The 10,916-nt window shown below is 35.6% G+C and overlaps 3 protein-coding genes across 4 annotated transcripts; 2 read left to right on the forward strand and 1 right to left on the reverse strand.

Annotated features, from left to right (window-relative positions):
- Positions 1-20: 20 nt before the first annotated feature.
- On the reverse strand, positions 21-7,051 carry LOC132159600 (ranBP-type and C3HC4-type zinc finger-containing protein 1-like). The gene is made up of 13 exons (XM_059569151.1): positions 6,893-7,051; positions 6,244-6,296; positions 5,997-6,141; positions 5,803-5,899; positions 5,488-5,686; positions 5,308-5,399; positions 4,019-4,195; positions 3,136-3,296; positions 2,941-3,052; positions 2,670-2,849; positions 2,491-2,589; positions 887-1,030; positions 21-802 (listed from the first exon to the last, which is right to left on the reverse strand). Exons 2-13 carry the CDS (start codon positions 6,278-6,280, stop codon positions 722-724), a joined length of 1,524 nt encoding a protein of 507 aa, XP_059425134.1. The 5' UTR covers positions 6,281-6,296; positions 6,893-7,051; the 3' UTR covers positions 21-721.
- Positions 7,052-8,070: 1,019 nt separating this feature from the next.
- Positions 8,071-9,927, forward strand: LOC132159604 (ribonuclease P protein subunit p14-like). Of its 2 annotated transcripts, XM_059569155.1 has the most exons (6): positions 8,071-8,191; positions 8,295-8,379; positions 8,861-8,937; positions 9,223-9,301; positions 9,619-9,691; positions 9,809-9,927. In XM_059569155.1, the coding sequence occupies exons 1-5, from the start codon at positions 8,118-8,120 to the stop codon at positions 9,688-9,690; spliced, it is 387 nt and encodes a 128-aa protein (XP_059425138.1). In that variant the 5' UTR covers positions 8,071-8,117; the 3' UTR covers position 9,691; positions 9,809-9,927. The 2 variants fall into 2 exon arrangements, with proteins under 2 accessions (XP_059425138.1, XP_059425137.1); XM_059569154.1 differs by lacking the exon at positions 9,809-9,927 and having other exon boundaries at positions 9,619-9,756.
- On the forward strand, positions 9,721-10,281 carry LOC132159602 (hydroxyacyl-thioester dehydratase type 2, mitochondrial-like). The gene has a single exon (XM_059569153.1). The coding sequence runs from the start codon at positions 9,721-9,723 to the stop codon at positions 10,219-10,221; it is 501 nt and encodes a 166-aa protein (XP_059425136.1). The 3' UTR covers positions 10,222-10,281.
- Positions 10,282-10,916: the final 635 nt, after the last annotated feature.

The raw sequence follows: 10,916 nt of genomic DNA on the forward strand, positions 1-10,916 counted from the left end.
ATTAATTTGCATTAGCTCCATTTTTGTATTCCAGCTTTATTGAATCATAAAGTATTGTAAACAAAACAATATTATCATTCACATACTGAAAATGCTCAGGCATGTATAAAAAAAAAAATTTGATATGCCAGTAATTACAATAATTAAGCATTCTTTAATACATCATAAAGGCACAACTGCTAACTTGATTACAAACTATTGCATTTTCCTGCATTTAAATTAATCTTGAATATGCTGTTTTCTTCTGTTGTATCTTCATTGATCAATATTGCATTCTTTGCTATGATCTTACAACAAAAAGAAAATCTTTGGATTCTTAACAAAAATGGGATAAAAGAAATCAAGATTTAAACACAATAATGCTTTGCTCTCACTATATCATTGCACAAAGTCCCAGAGCATCAGTCTGCCAGAAAATGGTAGTGATTTAAGACCATTAAATGTCACTATATCCCCAGTTTCGATTATCCCATGAAACCTCAAATATTTTACATTTGTAAACATGTTCTGAATATTTAGTCAGAACATATCTATTAAACACAGAGAACTGGATTAATGTGCCAGTGATATGACTTGACCAATGTATTAAAGCTATAACTGCAAACTGTGTGTAGCACATCAGCCCCACCTGGATTATTTTAAGGAGTTTTCTAAGTGTTTTTTTGCTGTAGCGCAGGTTATTGTTTGTTAAATCAGCATCATTCAGCGATGCCGCCGGTGTTCAGTGGCAGTTCTGGCAGCGTGGATGGCAGAGGACTCTGTTGACTCGACATCTGCAACCACCTGATGTGTCTCCAGCACCCTGAGGAACCAACACCAGGTCCAGGTTAGGCATCTGATGTTTGTGAATCACTGAACTAATGATTTAAGGAGTTCTGTGTCTGACCTGAGGTCCCCATCGGGCTTGTTTGGTCACCCAGCATATCTCGGTCTTACACATAAGACAGCAGATCCAGTCACAGCCGTCCTTCTTCTGGACGATCACCTGACATTTGGGACAGTTCATCGCCTCGCCGTTGTTCAGGAGTTGCTGGAAAGGAAAGCAGTCAATAGGTAACAAATATTGCTAGTGTATTGAAAACATAAAGCACATTCAGTGAAGTCTGATTCCCGAACCAATTTATTGTATTAATTGTTTCTTTGTATGGAATTAGACATAAAGTGCAAAAAGTGTAGCCTTATTCCCAAACAAGGACTTTTATGAATCGGCTCTTTTTAGTGAATCAGACACATACAGTCTGACGAATGAGGTACAAATCCAGAACAAGTGACTCTTTTGAATCGGATTGTTTTAGTGAATCAAACATATATAGTGTGACCAGTGTAGTCTGATTCGCAAAAAAAATAATTTCTCTTATGAATTGTCTCTTTGTAGTCAATCAAATACATATACAGCAAGATCAGTAACCGGGTTTTCATCCAAAGTTGCGAATTTAATTTTGTGCAAAATTGGAATATCGCATAAAACATTTGCGAACAAGCAAATGAAATAAATTCTGAATGCCGTTCTGGGAGGCAATTTTTACGTAATTACTTTGACGACAGACTTTGCTCGGGCATTCAGAAAGAGCATCATAACAATTCAGATGCTGGGGAACGAGATCCGCCCACTGGTTGCTGTCCCATAATGCAAAGTTACATGACTTTGTTGATGCGCATAGAACAATTTATTCGCCTAATGCATTTCCATCTTCCATTATTCGCATGAACCCCTTTTCGTCAAAAACCACCTCAAGTGAGCATAAAATAAAGTTTTTGCGATTTAAGGGATTTCTCATTTCTGTTGCAATACTTCACAATGCGCATTAAAACAGGGCGATGGAAACATAGCTAGTGTTAGGATGATTCCTCAACTAAATGACTCTGATGAACCAGCTCTTTTTAGTGAATTGAAATACATACAGTGCAACCAATGTAGTCTTATTACTAAACAAACGACTCCTATGAATCGGCTCTCTTTATTGTATATTTATGAATAATTTAATTGGTAAGATTCACAAACAAATAACTCCTATCAGTCACCTGTTATCAGTGAATCAAACACAGTGTGACAGATGTAGTCTGATTCAGAAACAAATGACTCTTGGATCTTATGAATGGTTTCTTTTTAGTGAATCAAACACGGATAGAATGGCCAGTGTAATCCGATTCCTGAACAAGTGACTCTTATGATTCATTTCTTTTTAATGAATCGAACACACAGCACTGCCAGTATAGTTTGAGCCTCAAACAAACGATTCTTAAGAATAAACTCTTTTTAGTCAATCAGAAACATACAGCAGCACCAGTGTAGTCCGAATGACTGACAAATGGTCAGAATTTTTGCTAATTGCATTTCCTTTATTCGTTAGTTGAACTGTTAAAAAACTAAAAAAAATCTAGGTAAGGAAATTCTTTACAATTTCCATCCCTAGTCGGTGATGTTTAGCAAATTACAACAACCTCAAATATTAGCAAAAAAAAAGTTGAACTAATAACATTTTCGCTTACATCTAGCATCTCTGCGGTCTGTCGGGCTGCGTCGTCATTCTGCGCTCGAATACGGAGGTCGTCCTGGTACTCCTTGCAGTTCATTCCCTTGTGAATAGCCTTGACACGCACAAGCACAGTCCTTTAGATTACCATTACATGCACTTTCAAACTAGACATGAAACAAACTTTGTGTTCACCTTGCAGAGGAGGCAGTTGGTCTTGCTGCAGATGTCACATGTGAATTCGTTCACGTCATCTTCGAAGATGCACCAGCCGGCGCAGTCGGGCGTCTTACAGTGGTAACTGTTCTCACTGCGGGACTCTGCGATGTTCAGCCTCAGGTCTAGAAACTTCTGGTGCTCGTCCTGAGATAGAAGCTGGTGGAAACAGTAAAGTCTGGTGTGTTTTATTAAGTGAACAGGTAACTCAATAATTCAGTTTTAAATAATACTGCAGTTAAGATCTTACTGATCTGATTTCTCTATCTTGAAGTTTGCAGTTACAGGAATAAGCATTGTCTCTATACGGACACGCCACTTCTGCATCCGTGCAGTTCAGAACCGTTTCCTTCAGACATTCCCTGTGGGATACACAAAGTAGCATTTCAGTGTGTTTCAGTGGAACTTCCTGTTTGTATTAAGTCATAAACAAGTCTCACAGCACCTGCAGAAGCTGTGCAGGCACTCTCTCAGCACGGCGCCCTCTCCTGGCATGATGGTGCTAAAGCAGATGGCACAATCCAGCTCTTCCACGTTCCCCACCAGACTGCGGGAATCCGTTTCCAGGAGTTCTTGGAAATTCCTCTCCCGTTCATCCTTAACAGACTACAAAAATAAACGGACAGGCCACATGCGTTATGTTTCTGTTTTTTAATGCAGTATTCATAGATGAAAACAGGAAAAGACACTGTCGTAAAAATGCAAAAACAAACATTCCTCCTGCAGTTTATATAATTGATATCATCCAATTCTAAAAGATGCTAATGGAATCATCTGAAAATCAAAGCATTTAAAATACTAAAACAAGTTACATGATATATTCACAATATATGTATATCATTTATAAATTAAACAAAATTAAATGTTTATTATGTAACTAATAATTACTATAAAAAACTCAAATAATTAATTTAATATAGCATTTTATCATATTGGTAGATAAAAAAGGACTAATTGGGAACCAACAACAGGAGCCTTTAAAATCCACATTCCACTAAATAAATAAATAAAGCAATCATTTGGATTTTTTTTATTAATGCATAAAATTAATTAAGTTTTGCTTTAATGATTAAAACATTTATTTCTGTTTACTAGTTCAGTGTACAACAAATTATGAACTTTTTTTGCTTCAAAGTACATCCATATAAATGTTCCCCATTTTCACTTTCCATTCATCTTTTTAAACGGTAAAGCTTTCATAACGTTCGGTATTTCCACAGTTTGTTCCACAGATGTAAACCTGGAGTTTTTGAGGGGTTTTCATCTCACAGTCCAGTCCAATCTAACTAGTTCATTGTAGTCCAGTGTGTTGTGTCCCCTCAGCTAACCTGCTCGTACTGCAGGCTGGCGAGTTCCTCCTGCTGGAGTCTCCTGGTTTCTGCCTCGTCCGGCTGGTATATGTCAGGAACTTTATAGTTATCCGGTCTCGCTGTGCTGCACATCTCACATCCTGGACGTGTCGGTTTGTTTAGAAACGTGCAGCCAGGACATGACCAACCAACCGGCTATAAAACCAAATAAAATGAATTATGATAGATAGATGGATAGATGGATGGATAGATAGATAGATAAATGCACAGAATAAAACATAGAATAAGAGCACAAAAGACAGATCGACAGAATGATAGCACAACAAACAGAATGATAGAGTGATGACAGAATAATAGATAAAGTGAAAGATAGAGTGTCAGAACCATAGAAATTGCAACAGACAAAATAAGGGATAAAGCTACAAATAGAATGATAGCTAGAACGACAGAAATAGAACCTACAGTAGATAGAGCAACAGATATAAGAGCTATAGACAGAATGAAAGATAAAGTGATAAACAGAGCACCAGAACCATAGATAGAGCAATAGATAAAATGACAAAATGATAGATAGAGCTACAAACAGGATGACTTCAACAGAGAATGATAGATAAAGTGAAGGATAAATGAAAAGATGAAAGAATGAACAATAGAGTGTCATACAGAATGATAGCTAGAGCGATAGACAAAATGACAGAAAAAGCAACAAATAAAATGATGGAGCAACAGATAAAGTGACAAAAAGATAGACAGAGTTATAAATAGAATGACTGCAACAGAAAACAACATATAAAGTGACACATGAATGAAAACATGAAAGACAGAGTTACAGAATGAACGATAGAAAAATAAAGTGTCATACAGAACAATAGCTAGAGCTATAGACAAAGAGCAACAAACAGAATGATGGAGCAGCAGAAAGAATGATAGATAAAGTGACAGATAGAGTGCCAGAACCACAGATAGAGCAACAGATAAAATGACAAAATGATAGATAGAGCTACAAACAGAATGACTGCAACAGAGAACGATTGATAAAGTGAAGGATGAATGAAAAGATGAAAGATAGAGTTACAGAATGAACAATAGAGTGTCATACAGAATGATAGCTAGAGCGATAGACAAAATGACAGAATGAGCAACAAATACAATGATAGAGCGACAGAAAGAGTGCCAGAACCACAGATAGAGCAACAGATAAAACGATAGATAGAATGCCAGATATATAGACATAGAGACAAAAATAACAATACATAGAACAACAGACTGAATGATAGAGCTACAGAATGATAGACAGACAGACAGACCTGAGGTTTAGGAGGTAGAGGAGGGCAATTGGCTCCTCTGGCGATGAGCTCTGGTGGCCGATGAGGAGGACGATCAACGATCTCGATTATATCTTCATTAAGAAAGAAATGCATTTCAGTAAACTCCAATAAAACAAGCGGTTCTTTTTTATTTTTAAATCAGAAATATAGGCCAGATACCATCAATCCGTTTGTCGTCTTTCTCTTTTCTCTCTTTTTCCCGGGTCAGATTGGCAGCCTGGGCAGTAAGGATGAAGAGGAAGGCAGAATCATCGTGGTTTCTGATCCCGTAATGATACAAGGTTTCCCTGTCCTGGGCCAGACGCTTCCCGATCACCCAACGCTGAAGGGCCGGGTGGAAGTCATAGTCACGATTGATCTGAAAAACCAATCAGGAATGACTACAAAGTAAATGAGGGCCCCAGTTAAACTATACATTTGGGTTTCGCTTTCAAACAAGAATTTCTTCTCAGGTCTATCAGTAACATTATTTACCTTTTCTTTCAGCTCTGAGATTGTCATGTACACTGGTACCATCACTGTTATTGGGATGTGGGCTTCTGATGCGGCGTCCGCCACTCCTACTCTCAACCTGCGTTCATACAAAATAAAACAACACCATCACATATACTTACAGATTCCCAGCAACAAGTGTTTCTCACCGCAAAAGAACCAGTCTTACAGCATACCTGATGCTGTCTTTAGCGTACGCTTCGGGATTTAATTTGACGCAAACTGGGAGTTTCAGATCCAAAAGTCGATTCAGGTATTTGTTCGCTTCATCTTTGTCTCTAGAGTTGATGGCGTCACTCAGCATTTGAGCTGCATCCTCCGCTGAGACAGAAACAATGTGATGTTAACATGTGTTGCTGTGTTGAAAATGGGTCTTATATATGTATATATATATATATATATAGATAGATTTATAACACTTACCTTCTTCTATATTTCTAGAGGCATCTAAGGCAGCCATACTTTAACATTGAAACCTTGAAAAAAAGTAAAGTTAAAAAGTAAAGTTAATATAGTTTTTTTAAATAAACAAACATAACTATAATTGATTTATTTTATACATTAAAATAAACTTTAACTTTTAACTTTAAACATTAGCTTTATATTATATACAAATACCGTATATAATATAATGTATACAAAATACCATGGTTAATCTAAAAAACAATTTAAATAGTTACTATATTTAAATAAATATATTGCAATATTTGATTTAAATAAATATTTAATATCATATAAATATCATATATTATAGTAAATGTCCGAAACTGTAGTAATATATATTTAAAAAGTACTGTGTTCGTACCATGGTATTTTTATTTACGCTGTGGTACTGAATGTCAATTCCATCCATGGTATTAGACTCAGAAACATTAAAAATACATGCAATCGCCAAGGTACTTATTGTTCATGTAAGTTTAAATAAAACCATAATAGAAATTACTCAATATAAATACATAAAAGTGTAGTATTTTTAACGTTTAGGTAACAACAAACGTTAACAACAAACTTATCCAGCTAAACGAATATGTAACCATCGCTCGCTCAGCTCAACATGTGGAAATAAACTTACCAACCATAGGACAACAGTATCTAAACACTCTCCGTGTTCTTGTTTGTATTTAAACGTGTTGATCAAATCACCTGAGCTCTTCTGAAAATTAGGGAAGTTTGCAGAAATGAAAAGTGAAACGAAGAGTATCAGGAAGTTACAGTCAGGAAAGTCGCAAAAGAGTTTGCTCAACCTTATAAAAAAACAGATGCGGAAGACATTCTCAGATGATGCTATATAATAATAATTATAATAATTAAAATGAAAAAATATGCTATCTTTCACTGAATCTTTCTTGGAAAAAAAACATTTTATTTATTTTATTTTTTTCCGTCATCACGTTTTCAATAATTTCCCTGTTGTTGACTTTTATCGAGGTGTTCTCGCGAGATTTAGTAGAACGAGAGGGCGCATGGCGCCGCGCATGCTGTGAATAAAGGACAAACACAACCTGTAATTCTGTAAGTTTATCTGTTTTCTGACCTCTTAACAGTTAGGTGTTTAGTTTCATATTTAAATGCAGCATGTTGTTTTTCGTAGCGGCTAGGGACTCTTTGACTAGTAAAGTGTTTTTAGAGTTAGAAGCTAATACAGAGCTGGCACGTGAGCTGGAAGACATAGAGCTTCAATAAATGTGTGAATTACTCTGTACAATATAAGTTACCTTTAACAGAATTAAAACATAAAACTTCGATAGCCGATATGATTATAAAAAATTATTATTATTAATATTTAAGAAATTGTTAATAATTTGACAATGGATAAAAAAATAAATGTGTAAAAGAAACTTGCTTGTACTTTAGATTAAAGTATTTTTCGCAAATAAATATTTCATAAAAATGTAATTAAACAAAGTAAATGCTGTAACCAACAGGGGACTCGGCATTCTGGGAATTTTGTGTGCTCTGGGAATCATATTTTTCAAATTACACCAGGGTGACCCTTATTTTACATACAGCACACAGTGAAAATGACATGAATATGACAGTGGACAACTGAATAAAGCACAGCATAATATGAAATCATGATAGTTTAAGGCATTCAATTCACATGGACTGACCATCCTGCAGAGAACACGTTGCACACAAAAATGCACACTTCACAAGATCTCACAGCTGGGTTCGACTAAGTTTGCAAGGTTTGTGAAATTAAATGTTAATTGATATGAATTAATGCGTTTATATCTTTCTTCATTTAAGCATACTTGCAGACCTTTTGAAAAGATTTCATTGTCAAACTACAAGTTATGGAGGACCCTTCAAAATTTGAGCGATATGTGTACAAAAATGCATCAGTTTACCATTATATGAAGATATCTCTGTAAGTGTCATGAGACAGGTCAGTTTTGATCTGGTCATTTTTAATAAAATATTTAGATGGTGCACATAAAATGGAAAAAACACTTAATTTTCTTTATTTTTAGGGTTTTGGAAAATGGAAACAAATATATTACTGATGCACAGTTCAAACAATTGATCATCTGTGGACTTAAAGACCTGTACGGAGAGGTGAGCACATAGTATGTCTCTCTTTGTTTACAATTTAAGAGTGTAACAATGCAATTATGATTATTTTCAAAATAATGCAATGCACCATGAAATTTTTTTTTGTAGACGCAAAATATATTTTAGATCAGCAAGCATAATACATTGAGAATCACTCATTAAATAATAAATTATGCCAAAATGTAAAATAATTATATGTCATAAGTATATAAATAATTAATAAATGTCTTTTTTATTCTTTAAGCTAATCAATAAATTCTATTTTAATTTTGAATGAAATATTTTAATTATCAAGTCATTTATATAATAAAAAAATAACTAGAAAATAGTAATGTAAAGAATAACAGAATTTTTTTTATTATTCTATATTCTTTACAGTCTATAGAGCATTTTATGTGTTGTATATAATATGAGCAGTAGTAAATAATTTTTGACTTTATCATGATTCCTGACTATAATGATGATTTTGTTTTTGGTATGGCAGGTTGGAGCTTCTTTTCCATTTGATTTGCTTAAGTATGATCAGAACAAACTGACCGGGATACTGAGAGTGTACAACAGGTAAGACATGCTCATAAAACAAATCTTGTACACTTAGGCCAAAGTGTTAAAACATGGTTTACTGGAGGTACAGAGCTGTCTATAAACATGGATACATTTGGGGTGTACCTCAGGGCTCAAGTTTAGGACCATTTTAATTTCAAAATTCTGTTGTATTTAGTGTTTGAAATACAGAGCAGACAGTTTTTTTTTTTCAGAAATTAATAAAAATGTATGGATTTGTCCAACCCATTTTGTCAGTCTAATCATGTTCATTCTTAATATTCTGTTGTTTCTTTATCTTAGCGGGCTGGTGAAATTGTGGAGTGCATTAACGTTACTGGGATCATATCAGAATGAGGCTTGTGCATTCAGAGTCCTGCAGGTATGTTTTAACCAATGTTGAGGCTGATTTAACATTTACTTTGCCCTGAGTTTGCAGTCTGTTGGCACTAGATGTCAGCAAAAAGCTTGTGACTCAATTGTAAATCTGCCAGGAATGACTAGACAATTTTAAGTGACCACTGGCATTCTGTCTGCCAAACTGTGTGTACTTTGCAATTTGCGTCAGATTGCTGATAGGCAGTTACTGTGGCAGCTGTTTATCTCATTTTAGAAACTGAACCCCACTGAACTTCTAATCCATGTCACAGACGTAAGTGTTTAAAGCAACTCTAATTTTCTTTTTATTTATCATTGCAGGTGTCGCCGTTTATACTAGCATTGTCTGGGAATAGCCGTGAGCTGCAGTTTGGAGACCAATTCACACTGTGAGGTGGGCCTACAAAAAATACCTTGGAAAAAATGTCATTTTTCCTCAGAAGAAGTACATTCAGCAGGAATATATACCATTTTTTCAACTCAGCATTGACAGTTCCTGCATCCCTGACAGTAGGGCACAGGTCGCTTTCCGTGGGTGAACGGGCCTCGCTAAACAAAACATTCAGTGCCAGAGATGTCGCACTTTTTGCTGAGCTGACGGGGGACACAAATCCTCTCCACCTCGACCCCGAATATGCCAAAACAACCTCTTTCGAGTCCCCCATTGTTCACGGAGTGCTGATTAATGGTCTGATCTCAGCAGTTTTGGGGACCAAGCTGCCCGGCAAAGGCTGCGTGTTTCTCTACCAGGAAATACGCTTTCCGGCACCCCTCTACATCGGAGAGGAGGTTGTGGCGGAAGCGGAGGTCAAAAAAATCAAAATGTCCTTCGCTTTTATTTCTGTTTCCTGCTCTGTCAAAGACAAGGTGGTCATGGAGGGAGAGGTCATGGTCATGATGCCACAAGACGCTCAACAATCATGAGGAATCTGAATGAATGCTGTTGTTCAGTTTTTTTTATGTGCTCCTAGGAATTAAATGGTCTTTCTTGCTTATTTTTGTTCTTCTAATATGTTACACTCATTCAGAGATGAAATATTCCTTGTTTCCTGTTCTCTGAGAAGCTGTTTGAATAAAAATAGTGTCAGAAAATAAACCGCTTTTTGACTTCATTGTTTAGTGTTGGCAATAACTGGCTGTGTCTAACCTCAGAAAGGAGATAATTTTCGGGTATTTTCAAATAATTAATTAAAATCGTCATTTAAAAAAACATAAGGTTGACATAATAGTAGATGACATGAAATGAACCAGCTGATGTCAGCTTTCAAACTTTTCCCCAGTAGCTATAACTTTAACCCAAGTTTTTTTTAAAATACTTCGTTCTCGGTCATTTAACTTCTCCCATTCTTTCTCTTTGGGTTAGTGGAAAAATAGATACATAAATAAATCATGATACCTACATGTATATATTAATGCCATGATAATATATATGAATACATTTTTCTCAACATTTGGCTGTGCTTTATGCTTGTAAATTATGTGCAAACAATATGTATTTCTGAAAACTATAATCTAATATTTGACTGCTTAATATGTGTGCATTATATGGAAATAATCTCACTATAAATACAGAAACGACAACTCACCCAGTGCTGTTTACATTGAGTCACATGTTACTC

Source organism: Carassius carassius, chromosome 16 (genome assembly GCF_963082965.1).
Source record: "Carassius carassius chromosome 16, fCarCar2.1, whole genome shotgun sequence".
In the NCBI taxonomy this organism is placed as follows: domain Eukaryota; kingdom Metazoa; phylum Chordata; class Actinopteri; order Cypriniformes; family Cyprinidae; genus Carassius; species Carassius carassius.

Excerpts from the sequence above, each read along its gene's own strand:
- LOC132159604 (XM_059569155.1), top strand. The coding sequence starts at position 8,118 with ATGGAGGACCCTTCAAAATTTGAGCGATATGTGTACAAAAATGCATCA. Across the intron at positions 8,380-8,860 it reads TTAAAGACCTGTACGGAGAG|GTTGGAGCTTCTTTTCCATT; the intron begins GTGAGCACATAG and ends TTGGTATGGCAG. Across the intron at positions 9,302-9,618 it reads GTGCATTCAGAGTCCTGCAG|GTGTCGCCGTTTATACTAGC; the intron begins GTATGTTTTAAC and ends TTATCATTGCAG.
- LOC132159600 (XM_059569151.1), bottom strand. The coding sequence starts at position 6,280 with ATGGCTGCCTTAGATGCCTCTAGAAATATAGAAGAAG. Across the intron at positions 5,687-5,802 it reads TCTCAGAGCTGAAAGAAAAG|ATCAATCGTGACTATGACTT; the intron begins GTAAATAATGTT and ends TTGGTTTTTCAG. Across the intron at positions 1,031-2,490 it reads AGACCGCAGAGATGCTAGAT|CAACTCCTGAACAACGGCGA; the intron begins GTAAGCGAAAAT and ends TTTCCTTTCCAG.
- LOC132159602 (XM_059569153.1), top strand. The coding sequence starts at position 9,721 with ATGTCATTTTTCCTCAGAAGAAGTACATTCAGCAGGAATATATACCAT.